General features: G+C 48.3%; 1 protein-coding gene across 2 annotated transcripts in view; it reads right to left on the bottom strand.

Moving 5' to 3' along the window:
• Window positions 1-2,980: 2,980 nt before the first annotated feature.
• GALNT17 (polypeptide N-acetylgalactosaminyltransferase 17) overlaps window positions 2,981-24,025 on the bottom strand; it is a 444,835-nt gene continuing 423,790 nt past the window's right edge. For both annotated transcript variants that reach the window (XM_058710958.1, XM_058710959.1), the window contains exons 10-11: window positions 5,290-5,457; window positions 2,981-4,564 (exon numbers count right to left, since the gene is read on the bottom strand). In XM_058710958.1, the coding sequence (XP_058566941.1) occupies window positions 4,436-4,564; window positions 5,290-5,457 (297 nt within the window). In that variant the 3' untranslated portion in view covers window positions 2,981-4,435. The remainder of the gene's footprint in view (window positions 4,565-5,289; window positions 5,458-24,025) is intronic.

Below are 24,025 nucleotides of genomic sequence, written 5' to 3'. Positions count from 1 at the left end.
TTAAAACGCATGACTTAAGTCATGACTTATCAGCCAACGACTTAGCATTGCCTTATCAGCAGTGACTTATCATAGCCAAACTATGGAAGGAGCCCAAGCGTTCATCCACAGATGAATGGATACACACACACACACACACACACACACACACTGGAATATTATTCAGCCATAACAAGAATGAAATCTTGCCATCTGAAACAACAGAGATAGAGCTACAGACTATAATGCCAAGCAAGATAAGTCAGAGAAAGACAAGCACCATATGATTTCACTCATACGTGGAACTGAAGAAACAAAACAAACTAGCAAAGGGGGAAGAAAAGGAGAGAGAGGCGAACCAAGAAAACAGAGCCTTGAGGATAGGGGACAAACTGATGGTTATCAGAGGGGAGGTGGGTGGGAAGCATGGGTGAAATGACTGATGGGGATTAAGGAGGGCACCTGTCGTGATGAGCACAGGGTGATGTATGGAAGTGTTGAATCACTACATTTTACACCTGAAGCTAATATAGCACCGTTGGTTAGCGAAACTGGAATTAAAATAGACGCTTAATCGGGTTGCCTGGGCGGCTCAGTCGAATAAGCATCCGACTCTTGACATCGGCTCAGGTTATGATCTCGCGGTTCATGAGACAGCCCTGCATCGGGCTCTGTACTGACAGCATAAAGCCTGTGTCAGATTCTCTCTCCCTCCCACTCTTTCTGCCCCGCCCCGCCCCGCCTCGCATATGCGCATGCTCTCTCTGGGCCTCCTGGTTTCCTGCACAAGCTCCGGCCTCTCCCAAGCCCATCCCCTGGGGGACCGTCATTCCAGGGTGGGTGGGGGAACGGGGGCAGTTGGCAGGGCTGTCCTGCAGCCTTTCTCAGAGCAGCAGTCCCAAGCAAGGTGGAAGGAGAGAAACAGCGTGATCAGGGACACCTCACACGACAGCCCTGGGGGAGTCGCCTGCTCTGGCCAGGCCTGACTTCTGCCATTTGGGAAACCGGGATGCTATTCAAGAATGGCGGGGAAAATATATGAGATGGAAAGGAATGGCTTCAGGAAACCAAGCAAAAGGGCTTGGAGTGGGTTAACAGGGCGGCTTCCGGCCCAGACTGTGCTTTCTCAGCCTTCCGCATTTCGCCTTCTCTGGCCACCAGAATAAGAATAAAGAACACATTTGAGAAATAACACATATAGATTCAAAGACATCTGTGGTGGGGCTTGGGCATGTGTCAGCAATACCATCTGTGATGTTTTTGCCATATAAACAGAGAGGGGAACTTAGAGAAAAGCAGAAGAAATTGTCACCAGGCAGGGGCACGGGGGCACAGGTGAGGGACTAAGTAGACAGAAGGGGTGTGTGGAGCAAAGGCTGTCGGGGCTCAACTCCCTGTGCATCATCCCCCCTGCAAGGGCTGGGGGTGACGGAGGTATGGGGATACAGACGGTGCCAACGCCCAACACCTGCTGAAGGCGTGTGAGATGCCCCTGGAGCCGGACGTCTGGAGCTGATGCCACCGCGCAAAGATGTGGGGCTCCGGACCTTCCAAAGTCCTCCAAAGGACTGGACACAAGGCTCCCTCAGGGCCCTGCTGCTTTTTTCTCTCCTCCCTCTTTAACTTTGCTCATTCCTCCTCTCTGCCTTGGTCTCTGATCCCCCACCCCCCCCCTCCCCCACCTCCTGCCCTGTGGCGCAAAGAGGGTGCCGTCCTGGGATGCTGGCCTCACGCTCGGGCCAGTTTCCCCAGGGGGCCCAGTCTTTGGGAGGTAACCCAGGTGAGTGCTGACGGCAGGTGCTGATATAAACGGACAGCCCAGGCCTCCCGGATGCTGGACCCAAGACGGGGCCCATGCGCTGGCGTTCGGAGGCAGAGAGTGTCCCACGGTCCTGCACCAGCACCACTACCCTCCCCCACAAGCACACATAAATAAGCCAACCCAAACATCCTGTCCTGCTGCGTGTGACACCGAAGAAGAGTACTTCACTCTGGTAAGTTCCAGGATCCTTGCTGCCTTGTATTCTTAGGGGTTCGGCTTGGAGTACCAAGGACCCCCACATCCAGTGAGCGTGTTTGAGCCCCAGAGGGTGTGGGCTCCTGTTCCGACAGAGAACTGAGCAGGCCTCGAGGCTTACTTTGGTTTGAGGCCATTTGGCCCATTTCCTGTAGAATGAAGGATCCTCCCTGGTGCCCTCCCAGGCCTCCCAGGCCTCCCTGGGTCTCCCAGGCCCTACCTGGTGCCTCACCGGGATTTGGGATCAAAACCTCAGCAAATGGTAAAACAGGGATGATTCCTTCTTCATATTTGTACTTTCAGACCCACACAGAGGGACTATGGGGCAGTCAGGGTAGAACTCCTCCCCCAAGGCATCACACTGTGATATTATCCCTTGAGCCCTGTGGGAACCTGCAGACCTTCAGCTCTTTTCACTTCACGGTCACCCCGAGACTCCAGCATTTTCCATCAGCACGCTCCCGGACCCTGATTCTCCCAGAACCCGAAAGAAACATGGCAACTGCCATTGGTGCGCGTGTCTGTGTTTTGTGTGACGTCAAAGAAGACGGACCTTCTGGGCTTCTTCGAAGGGAAGAGGGACAGTCACAGCTGAGGGGACCCCTGACCGGGCGTCCCATACCCGTTTCCATGATGGAAGGCCTGGAATCTTTAAGGATTTCGCTTTGCCACGAGCAGGAGGGGCTCGGCCAGGTCACCTCAACCCTCCTCCCCTTTTCCGCTTCTGGCACCAGCCTGAGCCTCCTAAGCTGGGGTCCACAAGGGGGTTAGTACACGAGCACCAAAATGTCAGGTTCTGTCCTGCTTCGGGGGGTGAGTGCAAGTGCCGACCGGCTTTGTCTCAGCCTCGTGCTGCGAGCGATGGCTTTTGCTTACAGTAAGACCAAACCCCCCACCCGAGAGAGCCCTCTGCCATGTTCCAGGAACTCCCCCCCAAACCCCGGGCTCTGGAGGAACCAGGAAGCAAACAAGGCTGCTTGGGGGAGTGCTCACATGTATTTATTTCACAAGGGAGGAACTGGGGGAGGGGGATCACCAATAAGATGCCACCAAATGAGACACTGTGAACCCCAAACCGGGCAACTACAGGATTTGGTTCTGGGCAGGGCTTGGCCCCTGGGGACAGCATGAGGGACAGAGAGGGACCTGGGAGAAGGGACAGCCTTCCATCTGGGGCGCCACATGGGGCCAGGCTGGGCCGCGTCCTCCTGGCCACAGATGCATGGCCAACCCCCCATGCTTCCGGCAGCCTCGCCCTGATCCAGGTGAGCGACGAAGCGGCAAGCCCGAGGCCACACTCTGACACCCGCTCTATCACACACTTGGAGGCACACGCCCAGACACACACATGCACGCGCACACGCACACCACGCAGGCACACACACTCGTAGGCATGCACACGCGTCCATATATTAACTCTGATTTACAAGTGCACCCTAACCAGAGGGCAATCGAAAACAATTATTACTCTGCAGAGAGGAATCGACTGCCTTCTCCCCTGTCAGCCAGCAGAGCATGGGGTGAGAGGAGATGAACCCGGACATTTTCCAGGGTCCTGCCCTCACCCCGCCCCGCCCCCCGTGCTGTGCTGGCCTCAGTCCTAAAGCTCCAGGTGGAGGCTCCCATGGCAGCCTCCCTGGTCGTGAGTCAGGGCCCCCTGGTCTCCCGAGGGCAGAGCCACACTGGCCCGGCTCCAGCCCGGAGGGCCCCTCACAGCCATGACCTCCCTACGTGCTCAGCCTCTTTCTGTGTCTGGCTCCCTGCGGACACGGGCAGAGCAGCTGGCCCCGGAACGCGAGAGCCTAGCGCCCTGGTGACCGTGGAAGCATTAATTCCTTCCAGGCCATCTAAGGGAGGGTCCAGAAAAGTCCAGGGCCGTAGCCGCCAAAGCCGTCTGCCGCTAAGGGTTGGGGTGGAGGCTGCCTCGGGCTGCAAATGGGCGTCGGGGCAGAGGCAACCTCCAGAGAAACGGAGTCCCAGGGCCTGACTGCCTCCTCTGAGGAGGGGCAGATAGGACGTGACTGAGCGCCACCCCCCACCTTGCCGAGGGTCGGGGTGGCACTCAGAAGCTGCTGCAGCTACAAGAGACGAGGACGAGGAGGGGCCCCTGCCGGTCCCAGTCCTGATTGTGGCTGCGAAGACGACGAGGAGGGCGCGGGGGGTTCACTCCATGGCACGAGGTCCACATCCAGGCTGCAGAAGACACGGCTCCCGGGTTCCCAGAGAAGGGTCGGGGGGCTTTTCCAGGGGGCACGAGCCTCACGGCAGCTGAGCGCCCACTGGGGACACCAAGTCTCCATCCGGGGCCCCTGGAGAAGCCCCGGAAGGGCTGCTGAGCCCCGGCTGGCTCCTCGCTGTCTCTTCACCAGTGCAGCTGGCCCAGAAGACGGGCAGACCTTGTCCCGGGGGCCAGGCTCCGGGGGCCCCTGCTCCTCCCCGCTACTTGATCGAGTTCTTAATCGTCCACCTCTGTCCCGTGCAGCTGCGGAGGATGAGGTCGATGCCAGCCAGGCCCCGGTTCTCCACCTCGAGGCAGCGCCCCGTGCCCTTATTCATGATGGCTCCGTTCTAGGTAAAAGGCGGAGAGACAGATGGAGACATAGACAGGGAGACATAGAGAGACACAGAGAATGGAAACAGATCGGCAGAGACAGAGATATAGAGAATAAGACCGATAGAAAGAGAAAGAGAGGGATCAGACCATGAGAGGAAAAGAGGCCGAAAGGCAGAGAGAGAGAGAGAGAGAGAGAGAGAGGGAGAGAGACAGGGAGAGCCAGGGAGAGAGACAGAGAAAGAGGCCTGGCGCGTGGCCTCTCCTGGGGAACAGTCCCACCAAAATTGTTTGCCCACGGGGAGGGACCATCCAGAAACCCCGAAGTCAGAATGGCCATCGGCTTCACCAAGTCTGAATGGCTGAGCCAGGGGACCGGCCCCGATGGGCGACAGTGTGGGAATGCGGAATTTGCAGGGATATTCAAGGTCTGGCTTTCTCAATCACAGCGGCTGTAGACACTTAGCAGATTTCAGAGACATCGCCCACACTTCCCTCCCGAGATCTGCCGGAGCCCAGCCAGCCTGGTGCTGCCGAAGGGACCCGGGAAGCTGTCCCAGGTGGAAGGCCCCCCCCACCGCCGGTTCCCCCCGGACGTGCCCTGGGTTCACGAGGCTGGCCCGGGGCTGGAGACCTTTGGTGTGCTTTCCTGGGCACCGTTCCTTGGGGAGGTCGGACTTCCCTGTGGTCTGCAGCAGCCTTACCTGCTCTGGGGTGCTGGCCCTTCCCAGGGGGTACCCACCTGGATGAAATTCCAGCGCTTGTACAGGCTGCTCTTGACTTTGTCACAGTCGAGGAGCTGGGGCAGCCGACTCTTGGAGTTGTCCACCAGGCAGCGGGTGTCAGGGAGGAGCGTGGTGGTCCCCAGGGCTCCCAAGTGCAGGAAGCCCTCCTTGGTGTAGCGGGCAAGCTGGGGAGAGAGCAGACGAGAGGTGGGGACAGGGGCCTCGGGCCCGCACGTCTCATCCAGGCCTCTGCCAGTGCCGCGGTCCTGGCCACCAAACACGCAATTCACAGGCGAGCCCTGCTCAGGAAGCCCCCTCCCTGGCTGGATCCTGCTCCCCCAGGGCCGGTCTGATTTTCTTCTAAGCATGCCCTCGGTCAGCGTCTCTGGATTCTAGCCTTCTGCTCAGCAACACGGGGGGAGCAGGGATCAGTAAAAGCACAGGACATCTGATTTCAAAGCTTGGCCCTGCTTCCAGCTGGCGGGGCCCCCTCGAAGCAGTCACTTAACCTCTCTGAGCCCGCGTTTCCTCCCCATTTGTGAATTGGGATTAGTTCATTCATTCCACCCTGCTGTAAAGTGCCCAAAGAGGCAGCTCACCAAAAAAGAAGCACATTAAAAAGCATTCAACCTGATAGGTGTTAAAATGAATAAACTAAAACGGCAACGCGATACCGCATTAAAAAAAAAACAACAGCAACAACCCTATTCCCGTGTTTTCATGGTTAACAGAAAATGGGCTGGAGCGGGGGTAAGTTGCTACAGCCGGTCAAAAAGGGAATTTCCAAATACAGACTCCATGCTGTTAAAATGTTTTCTTCTTTTGACCCAATAAATTCCCCTTCAGACATCCATCCCAAGGTAACGATCGCAACCGCAAACACGAGTTCATGTCTAGGGTCTTTACTGCACCATTATTTACAGTGATGAAAAAGCGGAAGCGTCCTAAATGTGCGACACAGTCCTGGCACTTGTTGACTGCTCCACGCACAGCAACAAATCCTGGGGGATTGTGGTAGATTGCCAAAACAGCCACGTCCTTCACTCCTTCCTTCTATACACCCTGGGCACTGTGACTTTTAGAGCCACGTGCATCAGGAAGTGGACTCTATTTCCCCACCCCTTGAAAACCGGCGACTTGCTCTGGCCCACAGAACATAGCGGAAGGGAGGATGTGCCACGTGCTGGACTAGCCCTTTAGCCTTGCACGTTTCCACCCTCTTGCTCTTGGAAACCTGCTGCCACCCTGGCAGGAAGCTCTGGATGGCCTGCCAGAGGAGGAGAGACAGGTGGCCCAACCAACAGCCAGCCAACCACCGGACAAGTGGATGAGGTTGTCCTAGATTCAGCAGCCCTCGGCCGGCCTCCTGGCCGCCAGGAGATGTGTGAATGAGCCCAGCTGAAGTCAGCCGAGCCTGGTCCAGATCACAGAACCGTCTGGCTGACCTATAGACTCATGGGCAACGATAAACCACTAAGTTGGAGTAGTTGTTACGCAGCAAGAGCTGACTGATACACAGATGCTGTTGCCTATCAACCCTTCCCGCGGCGGGGCCCACGCTACTTCAGTGGCCTCCCTCTCCCGTTCATCCACGTTGTTTATAATCCTGGATACCAACTTTTGAGCGAATGCATCCATCTGTCTTTCGCACTCTTTTGGGGGCCAGAGACTGCGTCTAATTAATTTCATTCCTTGCTGGGGGAAAATGACAAACCAAGTGCTCAAAACGTGTTTGTGGATGTTATCAACGTGGTGAACAACATCATTTAAAAGACGCGGCCATGTCTATTCGTTTAAACTCCAACAGGCATGTTTTGAAGAGTTCTCTGTGTGCCCAGCCTGGGAACAGCTTTCTGGGAATGTAAGGATGGGGCTATGTTCCCCCTGAGATAACGCCAATGCAGGCTGGTGAGGGCAATGAGACAGGAAGATACATCTCTCATTTTTGCTCTCACGTCCTAGGAGGTGGGCGGGGGCAGGAGTGAAGATCGTTAATATACAGCTGGTGCTGAATGAATCAAAAAACAAAATGACCAGCTTGCGTGTATTAAAGGCATACCCTGCACCATTTCTAAGCATCTCGCAGAGGATAAAGAATGTAATTCTTACGACAACTCTGAGATAGGTTTCTACTGCTCTCCGCATTTTAAAGACGAAGAAACTGAGGCATGAGGACATTTGGTCACCTGGCAAGGTCCTGGCCTCTCTCCTTGGGACCCTAGAGACCCGATGGTTGGCCGCCCTGGGCCAGAGCTGGGCAGCAGAAGGGCCTCCTCCTACGTGACCCTGGGCTTCTCCCGAGAGCCTGGGCGTTTCTGGTTAGGAACGGAGCAAGGAGGTAGCTCTGCTCAGTGCCTCTTCTCCAGGGGACGGGATTTTCTGTAGGGGTCCTCATTCCTGAGGACAACCACTCAGAAACCCTTTGCTTTGATCGCCAAAGGAGAGCCCACCTGGTGTCCTCTGAAACAAGTGACAAGGGCTTTATTAAGTGCCCTTGTGAGAGATGTGGGTAACGTGTGCTTTAAACCCAAATTAGTTCCAAATCAGAGTGATTGTTAGAGGCAAAAAGATAAAATCAGAAGCCCTCCTCACCCCTCCCTAAACAATGTCTCTCTGAATATACTCAAATTCACCAAATGCAAAGTGATGAATGACAGCAGGCTGCCTTTATGTTCAGGGGAAAGATATACACAGCTGCTTATTGAAATTATGAATCAATCTATTATCCAGCAGGCAAATGAACAGTGCTAAGAACATTAATTAACTGAGCATATCTGTGACCCAGATGTTTAAAGAGCGAAGCTAAATGCCACCAGGAGTCAGAGGCTCTCTTTTCTGAGGGTCTGTGAGCAAAGGACGAGATCCCAACCAGTAGGACCTGCAAAGGCCAAGTGCCAGCCCCAAGGGAGTTGGGCAGGGAGGGTTGAGGAGGGTCCTATAGGATTTCCAATCTGGGGGAAGGTGGCTTCCCAAGCCAAAGACCCATACGAGGAGGGAACAAACAGAGGCTCTGCGGACCTGGCCAAGGGGCCAGGGTAGTGGGAAGGGGACCGTGGTCTGAAAGGGCGATGGTACTAAAGTTATGCCAACAGATCTCACACTGCTTCTCATGCACGTGGTGCGTGTCTGGACCTCAGGCCAACCACATCCTCCTTCTTGTCTCAGTCCCGGATCACGAGTCTTTGTGGTGTCTTTGGACCACCGTCTAGTCCACCTCCCAGCTCCCCAGACATGATATTCCTTCCTTAAGGACCTCTGTTCTGCCTCCAAAGCTTTGCTCCAGCTGTTTCCCTGACTAGAAAAGCTATTTACTGGCCCTCCTCTAGAATATTCTGTCCTCAACTTTCCTAGACTTCAGGGCGATTCTCTCCATTCCACAGGGTCTTCTGTAACTCTCCCACCCCCACGGCATCTCCTCTCAAGTCTTTGGTGCAACATGATCTGGTGTCTCCCTCCAAGGTGGTGTGGGAGTATCTCATTTTCTTCTTGACCATACTGGGTACCCATGGACCAAGTGATGGATATTTGGGCTTTCTTCTACTTTTTGGCTATCATGAATGATACCACTATGAACATTCCCATATAAGTTTTTGTGAGGCATAGGTTTTCAATTCTCTTAACTATATAACTAGAAGTAGAAATGCTAATTGTTGGGTCATATGGTAAATTGGTGCTTACCTTTTCGAGGAGTTGCCAAACTATCTCAAAGCAGCTGTACCAGCTTACGTGCCCAGGGTTCCAATTCATCCACATCCTGGCCAACTCTTGTTATTGTCTGTTTTTCTTTCCTTAAAAAAAAAAATTCTAGCCATCGACTGGGTGTGGAGCGGTATCTCATTGTGGTTTTGATTTACATCTCCCTAATAACTAATGCCATCGAGCATTTTTTCATGTGCTTACTGGCCACTTTGTAGATCTTCTTTGGAGAAATGTCAACTCAGATATTTTGCCCATTTTTTTTTTCATGGACAAATTGTCCCTTTTTTGTTGAGTTGTATGAGTTCTTTATATATTCTGGATGCCAGATCTTTTTCAGGTATATGTATGAGTTCATGTATTTTCTCCCATTCTGTGGGTTGGTTTTCCACTTTCTTGAGAGTGTCCTTTGAAGCACAAAAGTTTTTAATTTTGAGGAAGTTCAATTTATCAGTTGTTTTCCTTTGGTTGCTTGTGCTTTTGATATCACGTCCAAGAAACACTGCCAAACCCAAGGTCACAAAGATTTACCTCTATGTCTTCTAAGAATTTTAGAGTTTAAGCTCTTACCTTTAGATCTTTGATCCATTTTGAGTTAATTTCAAATATGAGGTAAGGTATGGGTCCAGATTTGTTCTTTTTCAGGTGAATATTTATTGTCCCAAGATCATTTGTTGAAAAGACTATTCTTCCCTGTTGAATTGTCCTGTCATCTTGTTAAAAAAATTAATTGATTATAAATGTGAAGGGTCATTCCTGGACTCTCAATTCTGTTCCATTGATCTATGTGCCTATCCTTATGTTAGCACCAGAATGGCTTGATTAGTATGGCTTTGTAGTAAGTTTAAGAATTGGAAGTGTGGGGGGAATCTACCCCCAAAACCAAGAGCACACTGTACTCATGGTTATGTTAGCCAATTTGACAATAAATTATATTTAAAAAAAAGAATTGGAAGTGTGAGTCTTCTAACTTTGTTCTTTTTCAATATTGTTCTGGCCACTCTGGGTCCCTTGCATTTTCACATGCATCTTAGGATTATCTTTTCCATTTGTGCAAAAAAGGGAGTTGGAATTTTGATAGGTAATGCACTGAATCCGTAGATTAACTCAGGGAGTACTGCCATAACAGTAGTTAAGTCTTTCCATCGAAGAACACAGTGTATATTTTTTTTATTTAGGTCTTCCATTTTTTTCCACAATGTTTTGTAGTTTTCAGTGTACAAGGCGTATACTTTTTTGGTTAATGTATTCCTAAGTATTTTATCTTTTTTGATGCTACTGTCAGTGATATTGTTTTCTTAATTTCCTTTTTGGAATGTCCATTGCTAGTGCAAGCAGGGTCTTTAATATATCTCTGTGAACCACAGGCAGCCACCCTGGTACCTCCTGGTCGCTCAGGACTGCTGGCTCTGCAGGTGCCCTTGGCTCCTGCTTCCACAGGGTCAGGGCCAGGTGCCGACTGCCTGCACCTGCTGCGGACCCATATTCCAATGGCGCCCCAAGTCATCTTATCATTTGCCTCACGTGACTCTGCCAGCCCGCATCCTTCCCATCCCCAGCAAGGTCTAGATTCTTAAAATGTGCCCTTCATCCTAACCTGTAGCGTGGTGTCTTGGGCCCTCACTGGTCAAGGGGATTTTTGCCTCCCACTTTGTGGAGAAGTTACCTTCTCTACCCTTCAATACTTCCCTTCCTTCACATTTGCTCATTTCCTTCAGCTCCGTCTCCTCCTGGCTCCGCAGGTACCTTAAGTCATTATTTCTCCCTTCTCCTTCATTTCTTCCAAGCTGCAAGCATAACCAGATCTTTATGCCCAGAAAATCTCCAGTCACAGCTTTCATTCTCCTTATTTTGTTCTTGGTTTTCTGCGCTCTCTTTCATTGTAAGGTAGTGCCTTACAATTTGGCTGCTACCACCACTCTGCATTGACATTGCTCTCTTGAAGGTCAACAGGATTCATTAATTACCAACTTCAATTGTTTTTTCTTAGTCTTTCTATGGGGCACCAACTGTGGGCCAGACACTACGCAGGGTGCAGGTGAAACCACCTCTCCTGGAAAGCCCGCCATTCTAGGGCCTATCAGTGGCATCTATATGCTAACTTGGCTAATTGCGCCAAGTTTCTATCTCCGAACCAAACGTTCTCCTCAGTTCCAGATTTGTCTATCTAACTCACCACTGGACATACCTTTGGGGCTCTAATAAACATTTCAGATTTATAGGATCAAAACAGTATTGGTTCTATCCTGGTAATGAGAACTCCATCCTTCCAGTTGCTGGGTCCAAACACTTTGGCTTCGTCCTTGCCTCTTCCCCTGACCCACCATATTCAACCATTAGCAAACTACACTCAGATTTCACCTCCACTGCTACCTCGCTGTACCCAGCCACATTTGTCTCTTGACTAGATTAGTACAATGACCTCCTAATTTGTCTCGCAGCTCTCACCCTTGCCTCCCTTGGTCTTTTTTTTTTTTTTTTTCAATATGGCATTGGATTGCCATATCAGCAATCGATGATTGCTTTTAAAATATTACAGCGTTTAAAGTTATGTTATTTCAAGTTGGAGTCAGGTCAACATCCTCCAAAGGCTTCCCATTTCCTTCAAAATAAAAGTCAAATCCTTATGAAGGGCTACAAAGACCCAATGCAACCTAATAATAGCTGCTTGTGCTCAACTTCTACCACTGTGCCCTTTGCTGACTCCACTCCAGCCACACTGGCTTCCTTGTTGGTCCATGAACAGGCCACACTTGTTCCTGTTCAGAGTCTTTGCATTGGCCGTTCTTCTCTCTTGAATGTTCCTTCCCCGGTATTTGAATGGCTCACTCTCTCACCTCTTCCAAGTTCCTGCTTAAATGTCATCTTCTTGACCATCTTACTTAAAATTTCACCCTCACCATGTGTTCTATATCCCTTTTCTTGCTTTATATCCTTCCAAGCACATATTGTCTCCTTACAGGTGATATCTTCTCCTTATTTATAGGGTTAGTTGTCTGGCTCCATCCAGTAGAATGTGAGAGGCATGAGACAGAAGTTTTGTCTTTTTTGTTCATGGCTGCATCCCCACCTCTTAGAAGGATGCCTGCACGTAGTAGGCACTTGATAAATGCTGTTGACATCATGAATGAGTGACACTGTACTCGTCTTCAAGGAGCTCGCAGCTTACTCAGGGAGGCAGGCAAATAAAGAGGTGAGGACGACAGTGTGACATAACGTGATGAAATATGCTAAGTGGGCTCTTATAGCCAGAGCAGAAGAGGCCCTGATTCAGAAAAGGGAGGTCAGAAAAGGCATCCGAGAAGAAGGGGCATTTGAGTGAAGAGTGAAGAGTGGGCATTGTTGGAGTCAGCCGAACAACTGAGTAGGAGAGGGCAGATCAGATCAGACAAGGTGAGCACATATCCAAAGGCCTAGAGACCAGAAGAAATGCAGTGTTTTGGATGATCTAGGCATAGCTCACCATGAGGGAGCGTGATGGCTGTGATGGGGCAGAAGCGGGGAGGTGGGAGAGAGTGCAGATGAGACTGCATTATGCGGACACATGGTGCTTAGGGATTGGGGCTTTTTCTTGAGGAGCCACCTGACTTGTGGGAAAACCACACTGGCTGCCAAACGGGCAATGACCTGCCACGGGACATGATGGAAGGTGAAGGGGCTGATGAAGGTCTCAACTCTAGTGGTTGCACGGAGAGAGGGGAGAAGATAACAGAGGTGAGAGGAGCACCCAAGCCGAGAAGGATTCTACCATCCTGGTGAGTTTCATTGTCATGAAACAGAACACTTCATTTTTAAGAATCTGTTTTGTGTGGAAGGTGCTTTGTTTAGTTACCCCAGCATCCTGCCCTTTAGAATTGCCTGTTTCCATGCTTCTACTTTCAACCTCTCTCTCCTATGTTTAGATGTGTCTCTTGGAAAGAGAATACTCCTGGATTAAAAAAAAGCTAAGGTGACAATCTATGTTTTTTAGCCAAAATGTTTAGTCAATTTGTTTTTATTGCACTTAATGCTATATATGGCCTTATTTCTACCATCCTTCTTTGTGCTTTCTGTGCATCCAGCCTTCTCTGTTTCCCTTTTCTCCTTTATTTGCTTTAGTTGGGATTGGTTCAGTTTGATTTGTTTGTTGGAATATTATCATATTTCATTGTTCTCCTCTATGGATTGGGAAATTCTATTCATTTCTATTATTTTACGGTTCACTCTTGAAATTTAATATTAACTACTGAGCAAATTATTCAATATTCTAAATTTTATTTTTTTAATGTTTATTCATTTTTGAAAGACAGAGAGAGACAGAGCATAAGCAGGGGTGGGGCAGAGAGAGAGGGGGACACAGAATCTGAGGCAGGGTCCAGGCTCTGAGCTGTCAGCACAGAGCTGGATGCAGGGCTTGAACCCATGAACCGTGAGATCATGACCTGAGCCAAAGTCCGATGCTTAACTGACTGAGCCACCCAGGTGCCCTGCAAATTATTCAATATTCAAATGTCTACTCCACTCAATAAAATTCAAGGATGTTAGGACACTAAATTCGATCACCTCCTTTTAACTGTTCAGCCTTTGGTTATATTTCCTTGCCCCAATGCAGACATTATTCTTATTACGTAAGAAATGTTTTTTTGTTGTTTTTTTAAAATTTTTAACGTTTATTTATTTTTGAGACAGAGAGAGACAGAGCATGAACAGGGGAGGGGCAGAGAGAGAGGGAGACACAGAATCTGAAACGGGTTCCAGGCTCTGAACTGTCAGCACAGAGCCCGACTCGGGGCTCGAACTCACGGACCGTGAGATCATGACCTGAGCTGAAGTTGGCCGCTTAACCAACTGAGCCACCCAGGCGCCCCAAGAAACGTTTCTTTGGATTTACTTGTATGTTTATAAATTTCTTTGTTAATAATTCATTCTTTGCTCAGGACACTCTTCTGAGCTCAATCTCCTTCTACAAGAAGAAGTATTTCCTTTGGTGACTATCTGTCATAGGAAACCCTCTCAGATTCTTTACCTGAAAGTGTCTTGGGGTGATTTGTTAATGCAGCAAAAGCTAATGGATACAACCGCTTTTTGTGCAGCTAGCATGGGTTTAAAATGATATTTGTTGTAGCTGATTTAACATCTGCTTATGCAGCGGTGGGCAGACCCTTCGAAGTATCTAATCTGCTCTGTCGTTGGAAGCTGTCTTCTCACCTTCTGCCCACGTGCTCCCCCACAAAGTCAAGGCCAAGCCACTGTCTGTGGGATTTGCCACCTCAGTACGACGCTCACTGCGATGCTCACTGCGACGTTCTAGCGACGCAATCCCACAAAGAGCAGGAGAAGCATGCACTCACCCATCACGTGCTCCACTGAGGAGCCAATGGGTGAAGCTTCCTCCCCTGAGTCGGTAACTGCCCGAAACTTGTTGCCTCTCGCTTCCCCAGTTATGGCCCACAGGCAATCAGCTCCCTGTTATACACCCGTACTCCTGAGCTCTTGCCAGGCTCTAGGTTTGCAAACTTGGGTCATCTTCCCCCCTACGCGCTCCCCCTTCCCCAAAGCTACAAGTCTTCCCATTCCCCTCTCCTGTGTTTCCTCCTGATCTCCCACCTCCAGGCCCTGCCAGTTTCTACTTGTCCTTCCTACTCCTGCAGGTTCAAATCCTATCAGTCTCTGCTTCAACCTTCAGTTGCTCTAGTACCCTCTGATTTAAGAATAAACTTTTTTTTTTTAACCATGATCTTCTATTGTAAGTCCCCAGCTTAGCTTTTCAGCTGTAACTCTTGGTTTCTTGGCTCGGTCCAATACGTGACTTGAGGCCTCTCAAAAACAGCCGGAAGTCTTCCCTGTGTGGAATATACCCCCACCCTACCCCTATCGGATCTCCCCTGGTTCCACAAAGCCCCCGCCCAGATGCGATCTCGTTCAGCTTACCTACTTGTGTGTTCTGTGACATTCCTTGCTATAGCTTTTCGCTGTTGTTGTTGCTGCTATTGTTTTAGGACGGCAGCATCCTACTCGTTTTTATATTGCACAAGGAGTGAGAAAGTACCTTGCAGAAAGCAAACGCTCTATAAATGCCTTTTCAATTGAATGGGATTATTCTAGGTTTGGCTGCTGGGCCCAAGAGGAGAAACGAATGCCATTATCCACAACCCTAGTGCATTAGGAAAAAAAAAAAAACCCTCTGAGCTCAAATACAATTAATTCTCATTTAGCAGAGAAAAAGAATTTTCTATCTGAGATGATCTAAGAGGCACACACAACTATTAACCCACATTGAACAGCCTTGAGGGAAAACTGAAATATGCAGGTTATAGCCAAATAAACAAAAACCAGCCAAATGATTGTGGAATGACTCTGGAGCACAGCACAATCCATCGAATTGTCCATAAAAACATGGCTTGCAATTGCTTTCACATTAAGGGTCTTTCTCGTCATTTTAAAACCAGGCCTAGTCAGTGCAGAAACACACTGTTAAATGAAAAAAATGCATTTTCCCCAGCTTCTACTCCGGACACAGGGAGACGGGTTCCATCGATTTGAACCTGCTGTAGGCTGAATGTATTTGTTTGCTGCTTGGCCGAAGGAGTGGTTTCTGACGATTACGCGTGCATATGTACATTCTTAAAAACAAACAGACTTTCTCTGTCACTGTCCAGAGTGTCCCTGATCCCAAACTGAATAGGGAAGAAAAATGTCTCCAACTGTATCTCAAGCAGACACATGGTGTTTGGCAGCTGGGGGCGGAGAACGGGGACAGGGGGGATCTTTGGGGGAAATGGAAATGTCGCGTAGCTTGATTGGGAAGGGAGATCTGCAGGCACGTACCCTGTCAAAACTCATCCAAGTGTACACTTTCAATAGATGACGTGTATTGTGCTGATCTTCTACTTCAATAAAGTTGACTTAATAATCTACCTGGGAGCTTAGAAGGTAGGCGATAGAACCAGATATGTTGTGTAGGGAGAGCTAGTTCCTAGGGGACTGGATAGTTCCAAAGGCCTCCCTCTTCAGTCTTCTTCCACCATTAGGACTCATCATGCTTGATGAAAGCATTAGATTTCCAGAAAATGCACCGCTACCAAGAACGAACGGAGAAACACATTCATGCCACAGAACCTTGGGGGTGGTTTTCCTGCAGAGACAGGTTGAGGAGTGGATAGACGAAAGGCATCGCCAGTGGAGGCGGGGGATGGCAGGGTCTGGCCGCCATAACTTTGTGGAGAGAGCTGGGAGCCTTCTGGTATGAGGGCAGCACCAGGATGAGGGTTAGAGGAGCCGAGTGGGAGAGGGGCTGGCGAGCAAGATAGTTCCCTCCAATCCCCAGAGATCTGGAGACAACTCTTAAGCATGCCTCCAAAGCTCACCCTGAGTTACAGGAAGCAAAGACTCTATTTTGCAATGAACAGATACATTTCTTTCTTGCCTCTGTGGCATGACATAGGAAGGTAGGATTGTTATCTGGGTGTAGTGTGGAAATGCCGGCAAACACTTGGCTCCCCTTTTAGCAAGATCTTAATTAAATCTGTCTCACCTTCTCATTTTTGCCAATTGAAACAGGGTTCCTGGCTTTGTGCTGTGTCATCAATGAGGCAGTCTATTATATGGCTAAAGACTTGGACCGTGGAGCCTGCTCTAGAAATCTAAGCTCTGCCACGTAATGGTTTTATGACCTTAGGCCTTAAGCCCTATGAGACTCTATTTCCTCATTTTCAAAATGGGGATAATTTTACAATTTAAGTCATAGGGTAGTTGTGGAATTAAGTAAGTTAGTGAGAAGAAGGCATGGGGCATAGGAAGCCCTGTATGTTTTATTGTTCTTATTCCCCCCTGACCTCATGTGCCAGTTGAGAACTGGGCCTTGTTTCTAATTCACCAGACTTCTTTTCTTTCCGATGGGCTCCCACGTGGCCTCATGGGGCCAGCATTTCCTGGCCCTGCTCCTTCCCAGCACTCAGCTACTCCAAGTTTCCTTCCCGTTCTCTGCCTGTTCTCAGAGCTATCTGTCCAAGGGTTGCTGGCCCGAGAGCCCCGACAATACTTCCGGGAAGCTGAGTACCCCCAGGTGGCTACCTGGACCATTGGGTTCTCTCTGGCTAGGTCTGTGGGTAACTTCTAGTTGGATCCCAGATCCAGAGAAGGCTGGATCCCACAGCAGGGTCTCCTGCTATGCTCCTGCCCTTCTCTTCCCCACCCCCAACTTCATTCCCCTGGTTTCATCCAGATCTTACATGCCCTTGCCTGGAGTGGACTTGGAGGGGACTCTCAGAACTCAGCTTTACATCTGTAAAGCCACCCCTTTAGAGGGGCAGCAGCATTAAACGTGGAGCCACGCTAGGGTCTGTCCTAGGATCGGTGCTCTGCTCTCTCTTGGTGCACCCTCCCAAAGCCCCATCTGCCTCTCCCACTCTGTCCTCAGCATCTGGTTGGAATTTCCGGCTGCCTGGAGGACATCACTGTGGGGGTTTCCAAGACCCACCCACCCCCAAACTCACACCTCCCCAAACAGAACTCACATCATCCTCCAAAACCCATGTCTCCAATCTCAACAATGGCACCACTATCTACCTCCTGGTGAAGCCAGGGGAGTATCACCTCCAACCTCCCTCACCCCTTCCCTTGACCTCTCCGCCAATAATTCCAGTCAACTAGACCTCTCAAAAGATGGTTTTTTTTTTTTTTAAACTTTTTAGGTCAAAGTCATTTTAGACTTACAAAAAATTTGCAAATACAGTACGGGGAGTTCCCAGTATACCTGGCATCCAGCTTACCCGAAAGTTAGTATCTTACATAATCATGGCATGATCACCCAAGCCAGGGAATTCACACTGGTACAATCCTATTGACTAATCCGGAGACCTCCCAGAAATTTCAGCAGTTTCCATCTATGTTTTCTCTTCCAGGATCCCCCACTGCATTCTGTTCTCACGTCTCCTTAATTTCCTCCTATCTGGGATAGCTCCTCAGTCTTCCCTTGTTTTTAATGACCTTGACACTTTTGAAGAGTACCGGGCAATTATTTTGTAGAATGTCCCTCAGTTTGGATTTGTCCGATGTTTTCTCATGATTAAAGTCATAGTTGTGCATTTTTAATGAGACAAACCACAGAGGTGAGGCTGTGCCCTTCTCGGGGCATCAGATCAGGGGTCTGTGAGGTCTCATTACTAGTGACATTAACCTTGATCACTTGGTTAAGGCAGTGTCTTTTGGGCTTCTCGACTGTGAAGTTACTATTTTCCCTTTATAAAGGGAGATACTCAGAAACTGAAAACATCTCCTTTTTCATCATATTTTCACCCACCAAGTTTAGCGTCCATTGTTACTTCTGGACTTCAACAGATATTACTGGCATGACTTCCTCGGGGTGATTTGCACTTCCCACATTCCTTCTACATTTGCTAAGTGGACTTCTACTGAAGGAAGAGCTATCCTTTCTCTCCATGAGTTTATGTCACTGTGGACTCATGCATTTTAAAAAGTCATATGAGTGACAATCCAATATTTTATTGTTCCAGCTATATAGTTCCAGCTTTGTACATAAGGAACTCCTTTCGGGGTGGCTCCTACGTTCTATTGAGAAGACAACACCTTTTGAAGAGCACTTCCTTTTATTCTGACACCGCCCACAAGGTTTTCCAGGCTTACCCTGTATTTTCCGCTCCATCCCTGGGGTCATCCAAAATCTGGGTGCTAGATGTGTTCACTGCTACTGGATTGTATTGCTTCTAGACGCTCTCAGAGCTAGGAAATATATATATGTACACCAACCCATAGGCACATTTGTTTTTATGCCTACATTTTCTACAAATTTATTTCTACACCTCGCTCTATGTTTTATACATGTATATTTATATATATATATATTTTTTTTTTTTCAACATTTTTTAATTTATTTTTTGGGACAGAGAGAGACAGAGCATGAACGGGGGAGGGGCAGAGAGAGAGGGAGACACAGAATCGGAAACAGGCTCCAGGCTCCGAGCCATCAGCCCAGAGCCTGACGCGGGGCTCGAACTCACAGACCGCGAGATCGTGACCTGGCTGAAGTCGGACGCTTAACCGACTGCGCCACCCAGGCGCCCCAAATACATGTATATTTATATATTTTTACATGCACCTATAAAATATAACTTCATCCTGATCCCTCACATTGCAACTCAACATTCATTCTAGCCATACCCTCTCCTTATTTATAACCTCTTTCTCTAACAGCAAGAGACCAGGTTCCCAGTATCCATACTTTCTTTTTCCTTTTTTCTTTTTATCCTCAAGTTAGTTAACACACCGTGTAGTCTTGGCTTCAGGAATAGACTCCAGTGACTCATCAGTTACATATAACACCCAGGGCTCATCCCAACAAGTGCCCTCCTTAATGTCCATTACCCATTTTCCCCACCCCCAACCGCCATCAACCCACATTTTGTTCTCCGTATTTAAGAGTTCTCCGTATTTATGGTTTGCCTCCCTCTCTGTTTTTGTCTTATTTTTCCTGCCTTTCCCGTATGAACATCTGTTACATTTCTCAAATTCCACCTATGAGTGAAATCATGTCCGTTATCCATACTTTATATACTTACTTGTTCACATACAGTAGTTTCAGAATTGTGAACCCAGACTCCTGTGGAAAACAAGCTTACTGACTAGAATGCGTTATTGGCAACGGTTCTTTTTTCCTTTAAGTTTCTAGAATCCAGTCAAAACTGTCCAAACTGGTTCCAAGCCATTGAGATTGGCATTATTCTTCCCCATCCAACAGTGCAGTTATGTTATTCATTTAGTTGGGTGAATTTTTTTTTTTTTCATTTACTGTTTGCATCCTATTGTGGGTCTTCTTCCTTACATCTTTGAATGTTGAAATTATTATTATTTCTCAGAGATTCTCGATATTACGGTGGTTCTACGAGTCAGGACTTGACAGAAAACTGCGCTCAGAGGTGTCACTCCCCTTTGATTCCTTATTCTGCTCCCACGTTCCGTCCACCCTGTTCTCACCCACCTCCAGCAGGTAACCAATCTCATCAGTTTCTGGTTTATCCTTCCTGAATCTCTTGCACAGATGAGCAGATAAAGGTATTTACTTTTCAGAGGCCATTTGTCTTAAATAACGGTTAGCATAGTAAGCATCTTCCTTTGTAGTTTGCCTTTTGCATCTAACCGTATGGGGAAATTACTCAGTATCAGTTCACAGGGATGGCCCATGTTATGCCTACGAATAGGCATTAAAGTGGTTTCCAGTATTTTGCAACTGCAAATAATGCAGGAGTGCACATGTGTGTTTTCACATTGTTGGAAATGTATCTTCAGTGTAGATTTTTGCAAGTGGATTGCTAGGTCAAAAAGTAAGCATACTGTAGCTTTGGTAAGGATTGCCAAACTCCCTTCAAAAAAAAAAAAAAGGCACCAATTTGTATTTCTATAGGCAACCTATGAGGCTGGAGTTTTCTCCAGAACCTGGAACATGTTCTCAAATGTTTTAATTTTTGCAAATATGCAAAATGTGCAAAAAAAAAAAAAAAGGTGAGGAATGGTTTCTTGGTGTTATTTTGCTTTGCACTTCCCCAATTATGAATGAGTTTGAACATTTTTTTTTTGTACATTTGGGAGTCATTTATGTATCTTTTTTGGCAACTTGTTTGCTTGTGTCTTTTTCTTATTTGTCTATCAGATTTTTAGTCCTTTGTTCCTCAATTTTTAAGAAACCTTTATACTACAAGAAAATTACTCTTTGTGGTACGTGTTACAAATATTTTCTCCTCATTTGTCGGGTATTTTTTACTGTGTTTGTGGTACTATGTTGCCATGCAAGTTAAAAAAATTTTTTTAATGTAGTCAAATATATCCATCTATTATTGTCTCTGGGTTTTGAGTTTTACTTTTCTAGTATTTATATAGTTTCATATTTTACGTTTAGATTCTTAATCCATTTGCAATTTAAGCTTGTGTAGAGTGTCAAGGGTGGGTCTGATTTTGTCCGTAATCAAGTGTATATGGCACCATTGGTGGTCCCCATATGGATGGGATTCCAGAAAGCCGTCCCAAACCTGGCACTTTGCACAACCCCTACCTTCTAACCCAGGCAGGTGGTAGGACAGTAGATAAGAACAGTCTAGAACATTGTGCTACTGACATTTGGTCTTCCTCTGGCTTTCTCTGATGGGAACTCAGACTTCGGAGGCCCTGACATCTTAGACCAATGGCCTGAGCTGCACTAGCAATAAACTCTTCGGGATCTGCCCTTAAGTCTGACTGGCTAGGTTCTCAGACCCTCTCCATTCTGAACAAGCAACGTCTTTGAAAATAACCATTCGACAGACATTGCTGTTCCAAAGAAGCGCTGAAACTCTCAGCACTAAATGGCCGGGGGGTGAGGCTATTGTAATGTTTTCCTGTTTCGCCACTGCACCTGCTAGTGTTAAGGCACTGAAGACTTCTTCACCAGTAGGTTCCACCTCCCTCTTCTTGTCCTTCAGAAGAAGCGATGTCATTAATTCAACGATTTGTGAACAGCCTAGGAAGGCAACATACTTCTTTGAAAACGCAAGGGCTGGAAGCCCACCTCGGAAATGATCATAGTTGTTTTAGGATGGCGAGATTACGGATGATTTAAAATTTTTTTTTCTAAACTCATTACAATGCTGTTGCATCTTTAGTAGAAAGGGAAAAGATTAGCAGTGACTTTCTTTGAATTTAACAGCTCTGGGCAAGGAAGGGAGAAAGGTTCAGTTGAAAATGTGGTCACCATCTGACTATTCAGTGAGTTTTCCTTATTCCATTTGTGGCTGGAGAAAAAAATCCACTAAACTTTTAAGCAGACATAGAAGTTTTAACTAAGAATCTCTCCTGGAGGGGCACCTGGGTGACTCAGCCGTCTTGAGCGTCCGACTCTTGATTTCAGCTCAGGTCATGATCCCAGGGTCGTGGGATCAAGTCCTGGGTCAAGCTCCATGTTGAGCATGGGGCCTCCTTGAGATTTTCTATCTGTCTCACCCTTTGCCCCTCTCCCTCCCTCAGTCTCTCTCTCTCTCTCTCTCTCTGAAATTGAGAAAGAAAGGAAAAAAGAAAAAAAAAAGATCTCTACTGGAAAAGAATTCTGATTTTCTGGAAAGAATAGTTCATCAACCCATTCTGGCAAGAAAGCAGTAATACAGTAATTCCTCCTTAACCCTGGAGTCCTCCTTAAGCAAGATAAAATTCACGTGCATTTACTTCCGAATGCCATTTAGGAAATCGGGCATTCCTGCTTCCTGTACCTGGACCTCAAGACCCACTTGTCAGGGGTAATTTAAAAAAGTGAACTGGGGATTGGAAATCAAACAGGGAAGCAAAGCTGAAGCCTCGGGAAAGTCTCAGAAGTGCAAAGTGCATGGAGGTCTACAGAGAAGGTGGGCACCAGGGACGCTCACAAAGGCTGGATGGAGGCAGGGCCTGGAAGGCAGGAGCTAACAACCTGGAAATAATAAAATCAGAAGCAGTTTGAATATTTCGAGAGAAGACGAGTCAGAAGAACAACAACAACAAAAAAAGCGCTTAATATTCCTGCTATCTGCAACGAGGCAAAATGAATTTATAAAGTGTTGCACTGGGACGCAAGGAGAGGGTTTTTAAAAATACCGCACAGGAGATGAGAGATGGAAATGAATGGTACAGAGACTCGGTGGTGTCATATTTCGGATGTGTTGAAGAGCGCTGGCGTTTTCTCTCCCCTCTCCTCTCTTTTTTGTCTCTGCAGGTTTCCTTAACATGGGTAGCTGCCCTCCCTCCTCCAACCCGATTTTCCCACAAGGTCTAAAGCTCCCCAGCTCTGGCCTCATGATGCTCTCCAGGAACTGAAAGGGATTCCCAGGCCTGCTTCTTACCAAATGCGAACGGCCCGTCCCCCAAGTCACAGGTCTGTTTTCTGGGGCAAAGCCATCCTTCCGGGGGTGGTACCTTCAGTGCGCTCTCGACGGTTCCAGCCCCTGAGCCCCAACGCTTATATGACTTTGCCTGGAAGCCAAGAGGCTGCTTGGATGTCACTAACTTCCGCGTTTTCCGAGTGCCTTCCGCGTGCTAATAGCTGTGGGAGCCCCGTCACTCCAGGGGGGCACCAGCGCCTTCCTGGCACAATGCATCATCGTGACAAGGTGTTTGGATGATGTATCACTTAAAAGATGAAGCCATCAAAGAATAAGTCGAAGATCAGATTAAATTTAATTACAGGATAAAAGAATTCTCATCTGTCGTTCTGGTGATGAATTCACCGAGGGCAAGGAATGGGAGCTTCTCTGAAAAGGAGGGGGAGGAAGAATAAAATGTATTGATGGGGGGGGCAAGCAGAAGAGAGACCTCCGATACCTCCCTGGAGTGCAGGGAGTCACAGGGGCCTTGGGACAGAGCCTGACACCTCCCTCTGTGATACACACCTCCAAGAATGTTCCGCCACAGCTAGGGGCTGTTTCACGGGAAGCGCCTTGAATGCCCAGGGGACCACCGACTCCAACCTTGTGCTGGCGTGCCGGCTGTGGGCCTCGGCTCAGGGAGGAAACTGTATCAGAACTGTTGCCAGGTGGGCCGTTCCAGGAGGTGAAATTGGGCCTCAAATTTGGGGACGGAGGGAGGGATTAATCACGAAGGGGCTCAAGGGACTTCTGGAGGTGGCAGGCCTCGATCGAGGGGAGGTGACCTGACAGCATGTATCAGGGAAACCTTGCAGTTACGCTAACAAGAATGAATTTACCACAAAAATGAAAAACAAACAAAAAAAACAACCCCGATTATATAGAAGTAGGAGTAGTATTATAAACCAGAAAGAAGAATTCGGTTGGGACACTGGGCCTCACGTCAGGCAAATACAGATGTATCTGACCTGTAAGTCACACAGCCCGGCCCGTAATGGACACCCAACAGACGGTGTTGACTGAGACAGGAAAACCCTTGGAGATGACAGCATGCAGATTCTCAGGCCGTAGCTTCAGGAGGTCTGGGGTTGGACTCACAGGCCAGTCGGCTTTTGTGACACACTGTTGGTGGCTCACGCTCTCTGGACCACACCCGAGATGCTCAGGGGGGAGCCCCGGCCCTTCATCCTGGCACCCAGGG

This window comes from Neofelis nebulosa, chromosome 18 (assembly GCF_028018385.1).
Source record: "Neofelis nebulosa isolate mNeoNeb1 chromosome 18, mNeoNeb1.pri, whole genome shotgun sequence".
In the NCBI taxonomy this organism is placed as follows: Eukaryota; Metazoa; Chordata; class Mammalia; order Carnivora; family Felidae; genus Neofelis; species Neofelis nebulosa.
This window is presented reverse-complemented; position numbering and strand designations above follow the sequence as displayed.